The following is a 20,413-nucleotide window of genomic DNA, read 5'->3' as shown; positions in this document are numbered from 1 at the left end:
GTGGCTCACGCCTGTAATCCCAGAACTTTGGGAGGCTGAGGCAGGCAGATCACCTGAGGTCAGGAGTTTGAGACCAGCCTGGCCAACATGACAAAACCCTGTCTCTACTATAAACACAAAAATTAGCTGGGTGTGGTGGAGTACTCCTGTGGTTCCAGCTACTTGGGAGGCTGAGGCAGGAGAATCGCTTGAACCTAGGAGGTGGAGGTTGCAGTAAGCAAAGATGGTGCCACTGTATTCCAGCCTGAGACAGAGTAAGACTCTGTCTCTACAAAATAAAATAAAATAAAATAAAATAAAATAAAATAAAAGTAGCTAAAAAGGCTATAAAATGCTTACAATGGTAAGCACCTACTACATGCTACTACAGCAAATTTATTGAACTATTATGTATATTACATCTGCTATCTCACTTAACTACAATGTTGTAAGTCAAACAGTCATCATTTTACAGATGAGAAAAGACTCAAAGAAGCAACCTAGTCAACATCATAGAGCTAAGAAAGTAGTACAGCTGACATTCACATCCAAGCTTTTGTGGATTTATAGTCACTGTCTTTTTTTACTAACAATCATGCTACCTCATTTTAAAAGTCAGAAATTATACAAAAGTTATTATTCTCTTCCATCAAAAAGAGACTATATATGCAATATTTGTAGAAAAAATTCTTTAAAAAATAAATAAATACATTTTAAGAATGTATGAAACACGAGGAATAAAACATGGGAAGACTTTAGAGTAGGTCTTTATCTTACAGACTTAAAATTCTATAGTGAAGATTTAAAACTGGAGGTTTGAGCATCAACACAAGCGCTTTTTAGAAACCCTGTCACATAATCTACATTTTAGCAATGAACCTGCTTCCCTGGTATGTTCGCTCTCTGCAGCATCTGTCATTGCTATGAATGGTTGATCATAAGTACTGCTGTAGTCTTCTCAATGCTATTAAGCAGATGGCAGTGTTAAATCCAAATGATGTAGGACATCTCCCTGGTGGACTTTGTTTTCATTTACTACCATTATTCTACAATTCCTCAGTGATAAATCTCATGTATTCTCAAGAATATTAAAGACTAAAGTGACAGTGACAATTGATTTATTGCCACTAGCTTGCCTTTGTCCTGCTGCCGTGTTGTCATACACTTGTGGAGATCATGCATGAAGATTCCATGTAGTGGCCTTCTCTACATTTAAAGGAACCTAATTTTTTTCCCCCTTACTAGTTGCTTTTGAGTTAGGCAAAAGAATGTAACCTTGATCTCAAAGAGAACAGAGTGTGAGGACTAACTGATATGAATTAGCTATGTGACTTTGGTCAAGCTCAAATTATGTGAATGTCAACTCCTTTTGTAAAACTAAGGAATGACAATCCTACAGAAGTTCTTAGGAATTAAATGACACAACATGTATGAGAGCACTTAGATACATAGTAACTCACACTTGGTAAGTATGCAATAGATATTTCATTCCTTCAACCTTTGTTAAGCAAATGAATCTTGAAAAACATTTTCCTTTTTTATTAGTTTAATTCTAAAGAAATTCCTGATGAAGATACAAAACTTCTTATTCTCAATATAATCGAGGCATCAAATTTGGTAGGACACTGTAACTTAGTGAGAAGGTCAGTCTTGCTTCTCAGACTCATCTAATCAAACTTTCAGTATGAGCAGTGTTTCAGGTTGTCCACTGACTGGTGACACAAATGCTCAGTGCAGCATTCACCAAACCCCAGCCATTCAGGAACAACTCTCAGGACACGCAGTATATTTGCCATCTACATACACACCTATCCTGTTCGTGACTTCATATTAACTGTCCACGTTAATTTTCTTTTACTTTAAATAAACTTGCCATCACTGAATTATAGCAATAATCATAAAATCACGTGTTTGATATGCTAACCACACTCTTCCAATAACTTTATAATCTAATCATTAAGATTTTTTAAGAAGTCTGCCCATGTAGCATCTGAAATCGCATTGTGAGACATCAATGATATGGGTACTACTCTTTGAAAAACACTAGTATAATGGAATGAAAATGGACTTTGAAATCAATAGTGTCATTAAGAGTGTCACTCAGGCTACTTAAACTCTGAGTCTCAGTTTTCTCAATAATAAACTGAGGATAATATCCACCTTTTAAGATTAAAATTAAGATCACATGGTGGTTGTGTGTGTGTGTGTGTGTGTGTGTGTCTGTGGGTCTGTGTGTCTGATACACTACAGCAGATGGTCAATATATAATAACTATAATAAACAGCAATACTTACACATGCTAACACTCAGTCTTGGGCTGTTCCTTCCCTTTTCCCTGTCAGAGCTGACAAAGATTCTCTGCTTGGCTAAACTTTAGTCAGCCTCCTGATCCTTCTCCTAGGTCCATCTGTGCAGCTCCTTGTAAAATCCAGCTTTAAAAAAGAACCTTGCTGAGTCAGTTTAGCAGGAACACGCCACCCATGATATCTGATCACCCTCAATATCTGATCAGGTTCCTTATCCTCCATCATTCCCCAGGGGAGGGGATGTCTGACCATTCTGGCCTGCCTCCGGCAAGAATCCTGTTAGGTCGGTTCAGCCAAAATCCCCCCTACCACTGATGTTTCCCTCTCAGTAATTTTCTATCTCCTGACCCTAGCCCGACTTCTTGGCTATGAATTCCCACTTGCCAATGCTAGATGCAGAGTGGAGCCCGGTCTCTCTTCCCCACTGCAAAGTCCCAGTGCAGTGGTCCATGTAGCTATTGCAGTGGTCCTGAATAAAGTCTGCCTTACTGTGCTTTAACAAGTGTCACCAAATAATTTTTTTTTTTCTTTACAGGGTTGTAGCTTCACTTTTTCACCCCTGTCTCTACTCTTTTTTTTTTTTCTTACCATGGGGTCCTGAGAATTAAGTATTTACAGGTCTATGGGGTAATTTGGGTTGATATCTCTTGTTTTTTGTTGATGTCTACATAGTACGGTGTTAGAAGTATTTTTGTTGATAGTTCATAATGCTCAATTTTTATTAGCACTTTTTGAGACAATTTATGTTCTATTCAGTTTATGATCACTATAGGAGCCAAACAGTTCTTTGCAGAATTTATACTTATTCAGAAACATAGACTAAAAAATTATGATAGTTATCAGGATTGTAAATAAGACATCAAAGGTAAACTAATTCCACTTAGTTTAGAATAAAATGAAGACATTTACAAGGGGTTTCCAGGAGTCAGAAATGGTCTGTGAAGATTCAAGCCATGTCGGGGCAGAGGAAGGGCTCTGAGGTCTGAGGCCATTATCACCCATTCGTTTTGATTCACTATACTAGCTATTCAGAAGCTGTGTATCCACAGGAAGTAATCAACATCTATTTTTGAGCCAATGTGTATTAGAATAATTCCAATATTGTAAAGAATAGTTTATATTTCTCTTCACAGTAACTGTGTCAAAATCTTGTTACTCATTAAATGTGTGAAGTTAGACAAACAATGCTTTTGTTTTATACTGTAATGTTAGCATTATCAAGGTCATTATAAAAATCAATCGGGAAAGGTACCTGAACCATACTGAATTTTTTATACGAATTTTCATTTGTACTCTGATTTGAATACAAGGTATTTGAAAACTGGGAGAAAAAAATTCCTAATTTGTAAAACCTCCAAAGAGAAACTTGTTTCTGTAACACAACAGTGTCATAATAATGAGGACCTCAGGAGTTTAAAAGTCACTATGGAAAGAAGCCCTTCCACACAACAGATCATACTCAATGGCAGCCAGGCCGCCTTGCTGTCTTATTCAATTTTGTTTTCAGGTGGGATACGGCTGTTGACCTTACCGACTCTCAGTGTATAGGAAATACTGACACTGACCATCCACGGGGGAGGAAGCCCTTTGCAAGCTTTCCTCTCTCACTGCAAAACATTCGCTCGCACAGTCCTTGCAGGTTTCCCAGAACCTGCTCTTCGTAGCCACTCTTGTGTGAAACAACAAGCAGAAGGAATTCAGAGCTGCAGAGGATGGCAGGAACTTGGGCTCACACTGTGCTACCTCCCAATGCAAACCATCTCATTCAGTCCTCAAGCAGAGACAACAGAGTGGACAACAGACTTCCCTCCACACAGTTTACAAAGACTACATGCTTTTCTGTCTCTTTCAGCCTTCAGGCAGGCCCTCTCAACGAGAATCTTTTTACACTTTTCTCACAAGTAGAAACTGTTACACATTTTACAAAAGGAGGCTTAAAGAGGTTAAATAACTCACCCCAAATTACAGAGCCAGTAAATGTTAAAGTTGGTGTCTGACCATAGGTCCGTCAGACTCTTAACCACTGTGGCACCGGTCTCTGTTTCTGATAATACAACGGCATAAATAAAAATGTTTCTGAACTTGTAACTGTAATGTGCTTATGCATACTATAATATTACTATGCTATATTTTAAATAACATACAGAACATTAAAATAGACATTTAAAAAGTAGGAATATGAGGTGCCGCTTTCCAGTTCTCTCTCTGCGGCTTGTGGACTGTCTTGCTGTCTTGCTTACCCCTAAGTGAGTATATGCCAGAGACAGACACAGCCAGAATCATGTAACTCAGTGCTGTCTGTGAGAAAACACTGTAATAGAGAGCTTTCCAGTAGCCACATGTAAAAACAGTAAAAAGAAATGGGTGAAATTAATTTTAATGATTTTTTTAACATTCTTTTTTTCATACAAAGTCTCTGGAATGTGGTGTGAGTTTTACACTTCCAGCACATCTCAATCTGGACTGGCCACGGGTCAAGGGTCCACAGCTCCATGTCCAGTGACTGCCATGGGGGACCGAGCAGCTTTTACCTCTGCTCTGTGCTCTCTCCTACTGCACTAAATGTCAAAGAACATTTGCAGAACCACTTTGTACTCTAAAAGGCGGCCAAGTGAAGAATTCTTCACTAATACTGAACTATAACTGTAGAATAGCACGTACTTTCAAAGTCTGAATTGAGAGAACTATTTACATATGAAATCTTACAGAACCTGAATTGTCAAAATCAAGACATGTTAGATTAGACATCAAGTGCTACATGGCACTGCCCACCGGTGCATCTGAAAACTGGCTGCTCCTTGACAGCAGTGGCAGTAAATGCTACTCACTGAAAGGATCTAATGTAAAAGTGGAAAAACAAATTTCTTAATTTCACTAGTTTAAGCCTACAACTTTAATACGTAGATTTAATATAAATTAAATTCCCTATTTGCTTAAGGTAGTCCAAATTTGATAAGGCAAAACTTCTAGTTCATATTGAAGCATAATTCCTAAGAGATTTTAAAGCATCACTAAGTATTAGATTTTTGAATATTGTATATGGGAAATATAAACAGGAATTAGTCCCAGCCACTGTAATCAAAACCATGACAAAGGGAGAGCTGAAAGGCAATGGAGACAGTACAAAAGAGAGATGTTTTGGCACCGAGGTGATTTCTTTGTGCTTTACTTCTCTGAATTTGGGAATGAGGAACTTCACTTCTGTGAATTTGGGAATGACATTTTAAAACTTGAATTTATGGCTGCATAGTATTCCATGGTGTATATGTGCCACATTTTCTTAATCCAGTCTATCGTTGTTGGACATTTGGGTTGGTTCCAACTCTTTGCTATTGTGAATAGTGCCGCAATAAACATACGTGTGCATGTGTCTTTATAGCAGCATGATTTATAGTCCTTTGGGTATATACCCAGTAATGGGATGATGAGTTCGTGTCCTTTGTAGGGACATGGATGAAACTGGAAAACATCATTCTCAGTAAACTATCGCAAGGACAAAAAACCAAACACCGCATGTTCTCTCTCATAGGTGGGAATTGAACAATGAGAACTCATGGACACAGGAAGGGGAACATCACACTCGGGGGACTGTTGTGGGGTGGGGGGAGGGGGGAGGGACAGCATTAGGAGATACACCTAATGCTAAATGACGAGTTAATGGGTGCAGGAAATCAACATGGCACATGGATACATATGTAACAAACCTGCACATTGTGCACATGTACCCTAAAACCCTAAAGTATAATAAAAAAAAAAACAAAACAAACAAAAAAAAAACTTGAATTTAGCAGTATCGAAGGGCATGCAGAGAGGGGAGACAATTTATGTAAAGTAGATGAAATAAGGCCAAGCACATAGGAAATCTAAGATGATGGCTGTGATGATTTCCTTGTTAATGTCTACTATTTGATCCTGGGGATGATCTGAAAATCTGCTATCCTAACTGTTCATACCAGGTTCCTAATTCTGAAACATGCAGTGTTGTGATTAAACCAGTGTTAGAGTATGTGCATTTTATGTGCTGAATTGTGTACCTTGCCTTCTGAAACTCATATATTGAAACCTTAATCCAGTACCTCAGACTGTGACTGTATTTGGAGACAATGCCTTTAAAGAGCTGACTTAAATTGAAATGAGGCCTTTAGAGTGGGTTCTAATCCAATCTGACTGGTGTCCTTCAAAGAAAAGAAAATTTGGGTACAAAAAGAGACACCAGAAATGTGAGTACACAGATAAAAGAGCATGTGAGGACATGGAGAGAAGGCAGCCATCTGCAAGCCCGGGAGAGAGGACTCAAGAAGACTGGAGTGTTTTATTATGGCAGCCCCATATAGTAAACTAATATGGTGCATAGAACCATTTCTTCACCCCACGCTATACAGAGCTGCTTCCTTTCAATTTATAGCACAGCAGCTATTTAGTGTAAGCTAAGAGTGCTGTAGTGGAAAAGATACTAATACATATTTACAGTCAGACCTCAGTTCAAAGTTTGTCTCCTTTGTGTAAACTGTACGATCTGAAGTAAGTTATCTAATTGTGTGAGCCACTGTTTTCTTCTTTAAAAGGGACAGATGTTTATTTGACATGTTATAAGGATTAAATGAACACTCAAGAGTATCTAGCAGTGGCTTCTGCATTTGTCCATGTGAGCACTTCTCATACAGTTCTCTGTACTCCTTCAGGTAAGACAAGTTGTAGCACAGAAAAGATCACTTCAAAGAAGGTAGACTGGCTGTCACAAAAGATGCTTCTTTTAGTGAATCTTTCCTGATATTTAATGGGCTTATAATTTACAACATACCAGTATCTTAATTAGTCTCTGCCACTGGGCTCACCATCTGCCAATCCAGCCTTCACAACTGTCTTCTAATTAATTTCTCTAAATTCAAGTATAAACACATCATACCTTTACATGTAACTCTTCAATGGCACTGTCTCAGCTCCTTGTGGAGGAAACATGCTGTCACTCCTCCTGGCCCCTCCCTCCCCACAGCTCCTGTGTGCCACATATTCCAGCCCTACACAATTATGTGTAGTTCACACACAAAACTTACTGTTTCATGCCTCTGTGACTTGCTAGCCTTACTCTGTGAACTGCTCTTCCCTGTTTGTCACCTGGTGACTACTACTTATCCTTCACTTTCTCAGGTAAATGTCTGCAGTATTCCCAACCAGAATTTAGCATAGTCTTCTTATGAAAACAACGAATTTCTCCTCAGACCTCTCACGATAATTAGAATATTACATTGTTTTAAAATATTCATATGTTTCTTTCTAGCCAGTAAGCTTTTCAAGGATAGAGTCTCCGTCTTAATAATCTTTCTATTCCAAGCATCAAGCATAATGCCTAGCACAAAATGGACATTCAATGAACACCGATCAAATAAATAAACGAAGAATAAATGCTTGTCATCTATCATATAAATACATAATCAGAGCTTAAAGTAGAAAGACCATGAGCTTTAAAAGCCTGGGTTCACATGTGGGATTAGTCATCTACTTCTCTGAGCCTCAGTTTCATCATGTATATTAACTCTTGCTGTTGTCCTTTGTATTAAAACAAGGCATGTAAGTAACAGATTACTATTCCATGCCTGATTTAGAGCAGGCTCTAAGTAAATGCTAGCTCCCCTTAGTGATCCATCAGTTTACCTGCAGTCACATTTTGACATCACTCTCCTTGACAGATCACAGCATTTAATAGGGCAAATGCTTTAAGTCTGGTTCTTTATATCAAATATCAAAAACCAAAAGATCACATGGACTATAATCTTGTATTGTAAATATACTTCATAAAAAAAGTTACATCTTGGTTTCTACATTTACTAACTGGAGGAAACTATATTTATTGTATAGGACTGGCTTGATGCCTGTGAAGACATACTGAAATCAAATACAAAAAGCATTTAGCATAGTATCTGAAACACATTAAATACTCAATAAATATTAAGTCGCTTCTCTTTTCTTCACAGAATGAATCGAACTGTAAACATCACTATATTGTGATACAATTCAAGCCAAAAAACATGCTTGCATTTGAAAGTCCAACACACTGAATAGAGTCATGTGCTGCATAACAACGTCTCAGTCAACAACAGACTGCAGGTACAGCGACGGCTCTGTGATATCATAATGGTGCTGAGAAATTCCTGTCACCTATGACATCTCAATGATCCTGACCCTGTGTAGGTCTATGCAAATGTGTGTATTTATGTCTTTGTTTTTAACTTTCAAAAAGGTAGGCCTGGTGTGGTGGCTCACACCTGTAATCCCAGCTCTTTTGGAGGCTAAGGTGGGCAGACTGCTTGAGCCCAGGGGTTCAAGACCAGCCTGGGCAACATGGCAAAACCCCATCTCTACTATAAATACAAAAATCAGCCAAGCGTGGTGGCACATGCCTGTAATCTCAGCTACTCCGGAGGCTGAGGCACAGGAATTCCTTAAACCTGGAAGGAGGAGGTTGCAGTAAGCTGAGATCACGCCACTGCATTCCAACCTGGGCGACAGAGGGGAAAAAAAAAAGTTTACAAAGTAAAAAAAAAAAAAAAAAAAAAAAAATTAAAATAGATGAAAGTATATTTGTACAGCTGTACAATGTATTTGTGTTTTAAGCTAAGTATTATTGTAAGAGTCAAAAATTAATAAAAACTGTAAGTTTAAAACGTAAAGAAGTTACAGAGGGCTAAGGTTAATTTACTACTGAAGAAAGAAGACTTTTAATAAATTGAGTGTAGCCTAAGCGTTTAGTGTTTATAAAGCCTGCAGTGGTGCACGGTAATGTCCTAGGCCTTCACATTCACCCACCACTCACTCACTGACTCACCCAAGAGCAACTTCCAGTCCTTCAAGCTGCATTCATGGTAAGTGACCTGTATGGATATGCCACTTTTTATCATTTATACCATAGTTTCACTGAAGTTTTTCTATGTTTATACATGTTTAGATACAGAAATACCATTGTGCGTCCACTGCCTGCAGTATTCAATATCGTAACATGCTGTTCAGGTAGACCATACAGCCCAGATGTGTAGCAGGCTGTATCAGGTAGGTGTGTAAGTACACTCTATGATGTTCACACAATGACAAAATTGCCTAAGGACACATTTCTCAGATCATATCCCAGTCGTCAAATGACGCATAACTGTATATACATCCCATAACAGATACGGGAACAGAACTAACAGAAATGTGCAGTAAGCCTCTCACACAAATGTACCAAGGATAAGAATATGCACTTGACAGTCACACACCTGTTACCATTTTATTAGCTGTTCGGTCACAAGCAAGTGCCAGAATCTCTTGGTTATCTGATCTTCTCATCTACAGCAATACCATCAGCTTTACAGTATTGTTGTCAGGACTGATGTGTTCAGACAACTTAGACTGTAAGGCCTTATAGAACTTATGGAAACAGTGCCAGGAATATAGTATGCATTCAGCAAATGCTGTGGGGATGGGAGACTTGCTTTGCTAGGATATTTAGACTACATATTGAAATATTTGTGGATATTGATGTTTTTAAACAAAATCTGAGAAGGACTTATTTATAAAGGGTACAAATCTTTGAGTTAGAATATCTGACTCCGAATTTCATCTTTTCACTTCCTGTGCAATTTCTGGCAAATTACTTAATTCTCCTTTTCTTCATGTATACAATGAAAACAATGCCATATACTTCATAAAGTTGCTGGGATACTTAGATGGTGTATACAAAGTCTTATCAAGCATTCACCACATGCCAGTCACTGGGCTCCATAAGTGTTAGGTCTACCCTCAACACACTAAAGGGCACAAACACGATATACAGGCTTCCGCCAACAAAGACCAGTTCAGAGTCAAAGTTTGAAGGCTACTCAATAGTTACAAGTTATAGAAGAATAAAATTTGGTATGAGCTAAAACAAAAAGTTTTTTTATATCCCTATCTACCTCAGTACCAGAGTTAACAAATAAGAGAACCTATGTGTTCAAAGCTTGACTGGCACTGGACAAGTTCAAAAGTGAATTTGTGTTTCATCAAAATCACCTCATAGTCTATATTTTTTTATGCTTCAGAATCACTATAAAGCCAATATTTTGTTTTATGTGTATATCTACCTTTGTCTTCCACTTAGAATTTTAAACATAAAACAAAAGGTTTCCATGTATTTAGGAAAACATTCTCAACATAAGAAACACTAATTTCATGTATCAATGAACATCAAGGTAATATTATCAGAAGAGGTAACTATGAAGCTCTGTTTTGCCTCTGGTAACATTTAATTATTTGTGGGTAAATATTTCTTCGGAGAATAAATCACAACTAAGTCATTATTCACAGGTAGGAGTCTGAAGTTGATAGAAAACAGGAGAGCTGCTACTTAGAAATTGAAATGTTCTATGAATGGGAAACAAAACTTTTGACACTTTCTTCTCCAGGCACTGACAATGTAGGATACTTACACATTTCCAATGTAATTTTGGGCCTTAAGACTAAATAGTCACAGACTTTGAGGCCATTGTTCCTCCTCAAAATATACTGAACATTTAAGTTGAATTTTTAGACTAAAATTTCAGTTTTTATTTCCCAAACCTGATTTCTTTAACATTATAGTAAACTTGGGTAGGGTAATACATGCTGGTTGCTAGAACAGACAGGGCTTCTCCATTTAAACAAATACAAAAACAGGGCAAGCCAATGACCCTCTCTAGCTGACTGCCATCCTTTTCTCAGAATATACAAATGTGGAAGGGATTGGTTTCTGTTGTGGGGTCTGGTAATAAAGACTGACTCTTACCTTTGGGCTGGGGTGCTATAGCTGTTATCATAGGAATCATAACTCTGTTCATCATAAGCAGTGCCATATCCATCATCATAGTCCTAAAACATAACAGGAGAAGTACAAAAACATTCAGAGAAGTTTCTAAAAAGAAAGAAGCATTCCGCTTTTAGTGAATTTCCATTAATTCAGCTAGCATTTAATTATGTCTACTTATAGTGTAATGAAAAATAAAGGAGTGACTTCAGTGAAAATGGTGAAGAACTTCCACACATTCTCTGTAAAAAAGCAAAGAGCAATTGGTAAAAATGGTCAGAATCACCATTTTCAGAACCTTGGAAATTAACCAAAAGATTGCAGAGATCTAGAAAACATTGTCTTTTTTCTTTTTTTTAAATGGCTGAATCCTGGTAAGAACAGTGAGCTTTGCGCTGTTCTAACTTGTCTTATTCCCATGCCTCACTCCCCAGCTCTGAAGGAACCTTGAAAACCAACAGCCACAATCTCCAAGAGTCCAGATGCCGCTGGAGGGGGCCGAACAAGGCTGGAGTTCTGACAAAACCCCATTCCTAGAGAACTGTCTTCATTTGACCTGACTCAGACTTCACCCCTTGCAAAATGCCTTTTTCCTCAGGGTATCTGAAGAAAATACTTACAGGCAATTGTTTGACATTTCTGCTGCCTGAGGTAGTGAAGAAAAACTGAACAAACAATGGGTTAATCAAAAACCTTCAAAAGAAAAGTGGGGAATGAGGTGTCCAAAACAGGTCTTGTAAAGCTCTGAATTATTCCTGGCAATCTAGAAGGCTGGGACCATGCACAGTGCCACATCCATGCCCAGAAAAGACCTGAGAGGGCTCTGAGCTCTCTCTTCTGGCTGACCTTGAGGTTAAGCATGAGTCCCAATACGCACCCAGAGGCCCTTGGCAAAGATTAGAAAGTTTCCAGGCATTTACTAAAATCTCTGCCCAATCATTAGGTGACTAGTAAACTAACACAGAGGAGACTTCAATAGCAACACACAAGAAATAGAGACTTTATAAGATTAGTTTAGAAAAGTCACTAAATAACAAAAACAAACAAGAAACCCTGGAAAAAATTGATTTCCAGAGTTTACACATTAAATGTTCGGTTTTAAACAACAACAAAAAAAATTCGGACATGCAAACAAACTCACAAAAGTATGTCCCTACACAAGAAAAAAAGCAGTCAATAGAAACAGTCCTTGAGGAAGCTGAGACATTGGACTTACTAGACAAAGACTTTAATTTGGTTATTTTCAATACAGTTGACACTTGAACAACACATATTTGAACTGTGTGGGTTCACTTATTGCAGATTTTTTTCAACTAAAAAATACAGTATTCATAGACTGTGAAACTCATATATATGGAGAACCAACTTTTCAAATATGTATGTTCTGCAGGGCTGATTATGAAACTTGATTATGTGTGGATTTTGGTATACACAGGGGATAGTTGTGTAGTCAAGGAATTAAACAATACCCTTTCTAACCAACTAAAGAAAAGTATAAGAACAGTGTCTCATCAAACAGAGAATATTAATATAGATATAGAAAACATAAAAAAGAACCAAAATAAATTCTTAAGTTGCAAAGTACAATAACTAAAGTAAAATATTCATTGGAGAAGCTCATCAGCAGATAGAACTAGGATGAAGGAAAAAGTTAGTCAGCTTGAAGATGGATGAGTTGAGAAAATCCAGTCTGAGGAAGAGAAAAAAAGATGAACAGAGTATCAGAGACCTATGGGACAGCATCAAATGTATGAACATACAGGAGCATATACATACTGACAGACCCAAAGGAAAAAATAGGAACAGAGATTATTTTGAGAAACAGTGGCTGAAAACTTCCAAATTTAATGAAAAACTGTAATCTACATATCCAAGAAGCTCAATAATCTCCAAAAAGGATAAACTCAGAGACCCAAATGTAGACATGGTTATTGTCAAACTGCTGAAAGACAAAGACAGAATCTTGAAAGTAGAAAGAGAGAAGCAACTTATCACATGCAAGAGATTTTTATAATATTAGCAGCTGATTTCTAACAAAAACCATAAAGGCCAGAAGACAACGGGAAGCCACATTAACAAGTTCTTAAGAAAAAAGAAAGATTGTCAACTAAAATTTCTCCATCCAGCAAAACTATCCTTCAAAAATGAAGGAGAAATTAAGACAAAGGTCATTTGAATCCACATTAAAAAAAACAAACACTGGTAAATCCTTAGGTAAATATAAAAGATAGTATAAACTTTTTTTTTATTTGTAACTCTTTTCCTTCTATCTGATTTAAAAGACAAATACATAAAGAATTAATCTATGTTGATGGGTATGCAATGTATAAAGATGTAATTTGTATGACAGTAATAAGACAAAAATGAGTGGAGAGAATGGAGCTATTAAAGAGCATTTTTGTGTTGGTTTAATTCTGAGAAAGCAATGTAAGTAATTTAAAAATAAAAATGTAGAAAAAGAAATAAAGCAGTGCAGTGAAAAAAAAAGAAAACATTTAACACAAAAGAAGTAAGTAAGGTACAAAAAAGACCTAAAACATGTAGAAAACAAATGGCAAAATGGCAGGTATAAATCCTACGTTATCAGTAATTACATTAAGTGTAAATGGATTAAACACACCTATTAAAAGGCAGAAATTAGCATCATGGGAAAAATGACCCAACCACATGCTGTCTACAAGAGACACACTTTAGGTTCAAACATAAAAACAGGTTGAAAGGAAAAGTATGGAAGAAGATATTCCAAGAAAATAGCAACTAAAAGAGTACTAGAGTAGCTATAATACTAACATTAGACAAGAGACTTTAAGACAAAAATTATTAGAGAAAAATGACATTTTAAAAAATGATAAAAAGATCAATCCATCAAGAAGGTAAAATAATTATAAACATGTATGCCTATATAAAAAATATATGTAACAATAGAGCTTCAAAATACATGAAGCAAAACTACCAGAATTAAAGGGGAAACAGACAATTCGACAATAATAGTTGGGTACTTCATCAACACACTTTCGGTAATAAGTAGAATACCTAGAAAGAAGGCCAAAAAAGAAAAAAAAAAACATTTGAACAACAAATCAATTATACCTAACAGACATCTATAGAGCATTCTACTCAAAAAGAACTGAATACACATTCTTCTCCACTGCACATGAAACACTCTTCAGCATAGACCATAAGTCTTCCCAGGTCAAAATTTACTATAAAGCTACAGTAATCAAAATAGTGTGCTACTATAAAGCTTTCAACTTTGTAAAACAAATATTAATATGAAGGGATGGTGCTGTCTTTGTAGGAGTAAGACATTATTTATAAATGATCACTAATATTTAAAAAATTTTTTTTAGAAAGGAGCAACTAAATATTTGTCAAAGAGCTATATGTTTTGTACTTTGATGACAATGTATAATATAAAATGATAATCATTAAATGGGGGCAGAGGAATAATAGAAGTCCTGAATATGATTATAACACAATTTGCAAGCCAGTGTTCTTCATAGTAGCTGAAGGTAGATTACTAATTTGAGTATGATCTTCCAATAGTCAATCAAGGAAGAGAAAGCTATCAGACAACAAACAAATACTCTGAGATGATTTTGGTTATCAGGTAAGTAGCAAAATGCAGACATTACAAATAATTCTTATGAATTAAAAGAAGCTAGAGGCTCCTAATGGAAGGAAAATTCCTATTAAATTAAACCTTCATCACTTAGCACCTATGCCATTTCTGGCACTCTGCTAGACACCATGGTTGGAAAGGAGTCTAGTAAGTAGGATGACATGAGGTGTAGTGGGAGACAGCTGACAGACAACTAAAGAGACAGCTATAATTCTACAAGTCAACTGCCGTGTCAAGGGTAAGCACTGCGGTGGGATAGACCAGCCCAGTTAGGAAAGAGAAAGTAGAAGAAAATTTCCCAGGTGTATCGATGCTAGAAATTAGTTTCAAAGCACAGAAAGTAGAAGTTGCCATTAAAGTAGTCATTAAAAATTAAAATTAGGCAGAATGAACAGCAGGTGCAAAACAATGGAGGCACAGGAAGACAAGAACTAAGCTCATTCAAAGAATCAAATAGCTTGTTATTGTTCCTCTGTATGGTGCAAATGGAAGAGGAGACACAGAAAATTACACACTAGCTCATGAAGGACCAAGTTAAGGAATAAGGATTTGAATTTGGATGACATCATTCATGTTGTGTTTATGAAATAAAAAAAAATTAAGCAGTATACTGTTTTAACCCTACAGTTATGACACTCATTCCTTGCTCAATTATTCTGTCAGATATTACGATACTAGCAATTTATCTCAATTTTCAAATTGTTTAGGTCTTTGAATTATTGACTTCGATATTTTTATACTGAAGATTTTAAGAGATTAAATTTGCAATTTTCACAAGATTTCATTCAGGAGGATTTCACAGTTCGATTTGGCCATGGTGGTGAATATTTTGTACTTCCATTATGACGAGTATTATTTGTTCAGTGGACAACGCTTGAAACATATAGGGAAGCATGAAGCAGAGTGCAATAGGAGAAAAGGAGGAAAAGCTGAGTGTTGACTGCAAATCAGTGTCTAAGGTTCCAGGTAGGGAGCACAGGGAATTCTTGTTGAACATCTACTATTTTTATCACAAGGTAGGAGATGAGGTCACTGGCTGAGAACAACAGTGAAGGGGGATTAACCAATAAACAAATGACTCAGCAAATGATTAAAACGAGGAAGAGTAGAGAGTAGTGGAGCTGGGTAAGAGCCTCTAAACCTTAAGATTTTTTTGTCTGAGGACTGGGTGATCTGAGGGTTTAGCAGGCCTCCCCCTTTTTTCCCTAATGCTCTTATCTTCCAGTGTTCTGAACCACTGGTTGCTCATTCTTTCTTTTTACATAGTTTTATATTATAAAATTCTTCAGTATTTGTTTCTGAGGCTAAGATAGAAATTTAAAAAACAGTGAATGCATTATTTGCTATAACTTAACAGACAACTGACTGGAATCAAAGTATAGAAGGGGATATCAAAGATTTAGATCAAGCACACATCTAAGCTTAGAATCTACTCTTTAAAAGCTTGCCAAGACCTGGGATGAGGAACTCACTACACTTCACTGCTGGCACTGCTCAGATATGCTGATTTATTTTATATTTGAAATTTTTGTGTAATTTTTCACATTTCCATATTTGCTCCTAGAGGACCCCATTGTGAGAAGTCCCAGTCTACACGTCAGACTCATTTTTTTGCAATGTGTCCTGTGCCTCCCATGCAATGACTATTTCTAGTTCATGTGCTGTTTCCTGTCTCTGGCCTGCCCTCTCTGTTTAGTGAATTTTTCAAGGTGAAGCTCAAATGACAGCTTCCAATTCTGTTATAACTTCTGAGTCCCATGAAAACCGTCTATGACACCTTTGTTATGCCAACAATGGACCTACTATATGTACTTCCATTACCGGGCTGCATAGGATATGCCTTGCTTTTTGCTTCACCTACCTTTCTGAACACGGATTGTGTCTTACTCATTCTTTCACACCATCACACCAGGCACAGAGTAGCAACAGTGCCTGGAACATAATGAGGACTTAAAAGATGTTCATTACATTGCTGGATTGAACGCCTCTAGAGGCAAAGCAGGCCAAATCCTTCTCTGTTTAGTCCTCTCACCTCTTTCCTGAATGTTCCTCAGCTGATCCATATATCGCCAGAGCCTCTAGCCATTCATCAGATGACCAAAAGTGAGGAAACTTGGCAGTATAAAGTTACAAGCAACCTAAAGAATTTTCTCTGGAAGAAGCTTAATAAAGCTCCTTTACTAATCCTAGCACTTTGGAAGGCTGAGGTGGGCGGATTGTTTGAGCCCAGGAGTTTGAGACCACCCTAGGCAACACGGAGAAATCTGGTCTCCACTAAAAAAATACAAAACTTAGCCAGGCATGGTGGTGGGCACCTGTATTCCCAGCTACTCGACAGGCTGTGGTGGAAGGACTGAGCCCGGGAGGCGGAGGCTGCAGACCAAGGCCGTGCAGGGCCAAGACCATGCCACTGCATTCCAGTCTGGATGACAGAGCAAGACCTTACGTCAAATACATACATACATACATACATACATACATACATACATACATACATAACGCACCGCTGTGTTGTCAAAATGTACTGCAAAGATGTTTTATCCCTTTCCTTGCACTTTAAAAATCAGACCGTGCACTTGTGAGCGAGGCAGTGCAGGAGATACAAGAGATCTCTAATATTGTGGTGAGAATCCATCAGTCCACACACACCTAGGAAGGCATTAACATCTGGAGAAAAATCAGTGCTTTCTGCTTTACCATCCCATTGTCACCCAACTAGCCAGTGAGTCTATTTTTAATCTCCCAAGTCTCTCTCCCACCCGTCCCCCCTTCCTCTACATTCCTAATGTGAATCATTTCATTTAGAATTATTAGATTCATCAGAATTATTCAGAATTCTTCAACTGGACTAGTCAGAGACCCTAACTGATCCTGGATTTCTAATGCTTCCTTATCTAAACATTCCTCCAAAAATTATACACCTAGAATGCAAATCCTCACTTGTACTCCTTCCCTCCCTGCTTAAAATCTCCACTCCGCATTCCTCTGTTCTGAGAACAATAGGAGAAGATTAACCAATAAATAAAGATACAAGATAAAGAACAAATTCCTAAGCCTCTCACAGTTTGGCCCTCAGCAACTCACCCAGGGAGGTGCCCGCCACTGCTGCTTGGTGCTGTGTGCTTCAGCACCTGCATGACGGCCCTGCAGCAGCTGTGTCGTTTCACCCGCAATTCCTCCCCACAGGCTGTTTCCTCTGACATCACCTTTTTGGTGAGCCAACAAGAAGACTCCAAGCTGAATTATCCCTCTCTCCTTCCTGCGTCCATGATAACCAATAACTTGTATATTCACAGCTTCTGTAATTATTTCTTTGCCTCCTCTCCTCTCACTAGTCTGTAAGGTCCTTCAGGGTAAAAAGCAGGCCTTTTCTCTTGTATTCCCAGTATCTAGCACATAGGAAGCATGTGGTCACGTTTGTTGAATAAATGACGAAAAGAACTAATTAATGACAAGTGGCAGGAAATGTAGTTAAGTGCTTCTCTAAGAAGAATGCAACTTGAGGAGATACTGTATAATAAAATGCAGTATGTATTACAATACTGTAAAATTTGATGACAAGAACTCACCTATATCATTTTCTGTCAAACATTAAGTATCGGTCTTAGATTCCCTGCCCTCAGCAGAAAATTGCCTATGGAACTCTGTATTCTACTTTTAAAATCAGAACATTATTAAAAACTGAACAAACATGAATGAGAAATTAATGTTATTATAAACATAAATAATGTTTGCCTCATTAAAAAGACTTGCTTATTCATCAAGTCTGACTTTTTAGCTTAGAAACGGCACTGGGCTGGCAGCGGTGAGCTGTCTGCTTGGTGGATGCCAGGCTACAGGAAGGGAAGATGTGTTCTTACACAGGTGGAGATTCTTCATTTGTCATTCCCGACCTATAAAATTCAAACTGACATGCGGCCAAACACCAGAGAAATCTTGCTTTAAAAAGAAGAGATTTTCCAGGATAAAGGAAACAGTATGACCTATTTAATCCTATTTCTGTTACAAGTAAACTCACATTTAAACCCGGGAAAAATCATTTTAAGTGAACAGATGAATTTACAAAAGAGTGATTTTTAAAATACTGTTTCAGTTTTGAGTCATTTTAAAATAATGTAATTATGCTATCTGACATCTAACTTGAATTGGGATAACTGGTCACTTCAACACAAAGTTTTCATATAAAACGCAGCGTTAAAAGCTTAGTCTTATAATTTGATTGAGTTTAAAAAACAAACATTAACTGAAAACAGTCTTTTCAGTAATTCAGTTTTCACTGGGGTTCTGGGTAATAGTATCCAGGTCGATGTAGTGTCACCTCTGAGACTCATTAATTAGACTATGAGCACATCACAAAGCCAACTAAAGATAAAAATTACCATATTAACAATGATTCTAAAAAAGAATCTTTCTCATATCATTTAAATAAGTCATTATTTAAGAATTAAATCACATGCCCAGTTGTTTATTTTAGGGCTGTGAGGAAAATATTATGTGAGTTCTGGACTAATACAACTTCCTTGCATCAGTCTCTGGAGTCTGATGACTATGTTCAAATTCCAGCTCTGCTATACTAGCTGTGTGGCTTTGGGGAAGTCACTAATCTCTCTGAATCCCAATTTTAAAATTTGCAAAATGGTAATCATAATATACCTCCTGGTTGTTACCAGTGGTTGTGGGAAGATTAGCCAAAAAATATTTACGAAAATTGTTTGGCACAGTTCATACCTAATAAAGGTAGTTCTGTTTTAGCTAAAGACCTATTGCTTTTAACACTCTCAAGCTGTCAGATCAGAGAAAAATCAAAGCTATCCAGGTATTTGACTTTTATAGAATATGATGAATTCTTAAAACTTTCTCTAAAATGTGATGTCTACATTCCATCCTGCAATCACTTGTATTAACTACTTTGGTTTTTAGGTAATGACTGACCAAGATTAGTTGCTATTCTATCCACATCTGAATACAGCCTTTTAAAATATGTCTGTGTCAATCATTCGTAGGATCTCTTCTCTTAGAGTTCATATCCAACTGAGATAGAATTTCATTTGTTTAATTTGTCAAGGTGCTGAAAAATGCACTGAAAGAAAAACAAAATAACAATGAAGTCAGAAATCCTACAAACAAGTGAAGGGAAAACTAAATAAAAAAATTAAAGAAAATGAAATTAAACCAGAAATTCCACAAAGATAGGAAAAAGGGGGAATAACTAAATTTCATTGGGTCCATATTAATCTTGCATCATGCTACAGATTTTTATGGACATCTTTCCATCTATCCTGGTAAGCAGATGTTGTCAAATGCCAACTACGTGTCACGCACTGTGCTGAGCACTGGGGACCCAGCATTCAACACAAACAAAACAAAACAAAACAAATATCTTGGTCCTCATGGGGAAGCAGAGAAACAAAACCAAGCAAAATATATGGTATATAAGAAAATGAGAGTGCTGGGGAGGTTTGAGATTTTAGACACTATGGCCAGGGAAGTCCTTAGAGACAAGACTTTGAATACAAATGTGAAAGCCGTGAGGGAGCTGGTCGCATGGATTTTAGGGGACGAGGGGGAGAGCATTTCAGATAGAATGAACAGCAAGCATAAAGGCCATGAGGTAGAGGGGTGCTGTGGTTTGCATGTTTGTGTGCTTCCGACATTTATGTTGAAACTTAATGTCCATTGTGGTGGAATTAAGAAGTTGGGCCTCTTGGGAGT

The 20,413-nt window shown here is 37.3% G+C and overlaps 1 protein-coding gene across 5 annotated transcripts in view; it reads right to left on the bottom strand.

Annotated features, from left to right (window-relative positions):
- KHDRBS3 (KH RNA binding domain containing, signal transduction associated 3) overlaps nucleotides 1-20,413 on the bottom strand; it is a 198,097-nt gene that overhangs the window by 38,887 nt on the left and 138,797 nt on the right. For all 5 annotated transcript variants that reach the window (XM_030795399.1, XM_030795394.1, XM_030795395.1 and 2 more), the window contains one exon: nucleotides 11,062-11,144. In XM_030795399.1, coding sequence (XP_030651259.1) covers nucleotides 11,062-11,144 — 83 coding nt within the window. The remainder of the gene's footprint in view (nucleotides 1-11,061; nucleotides 11,145-20,413) is intronic.

The sequence above is a fragment of the Nomascus leucogenys genome, chromosome 16, assembly GCF_006542625.1.
Source record: "Nomascus leucogenys isolate Asia chromosome 16, Asia_NLE_v1, whole genome shotgun sequence".
NCBI classification, from domain to species: domain Eukaryota; kingdom Metazoa; phylum Chordata; class Mammalia; order Primates; family Hylobatidae; genus Nomascus; species Nomascus leucogenys.
This window is presented reverse-complemented; position numbering and strand designations above follow the sequence as displayed.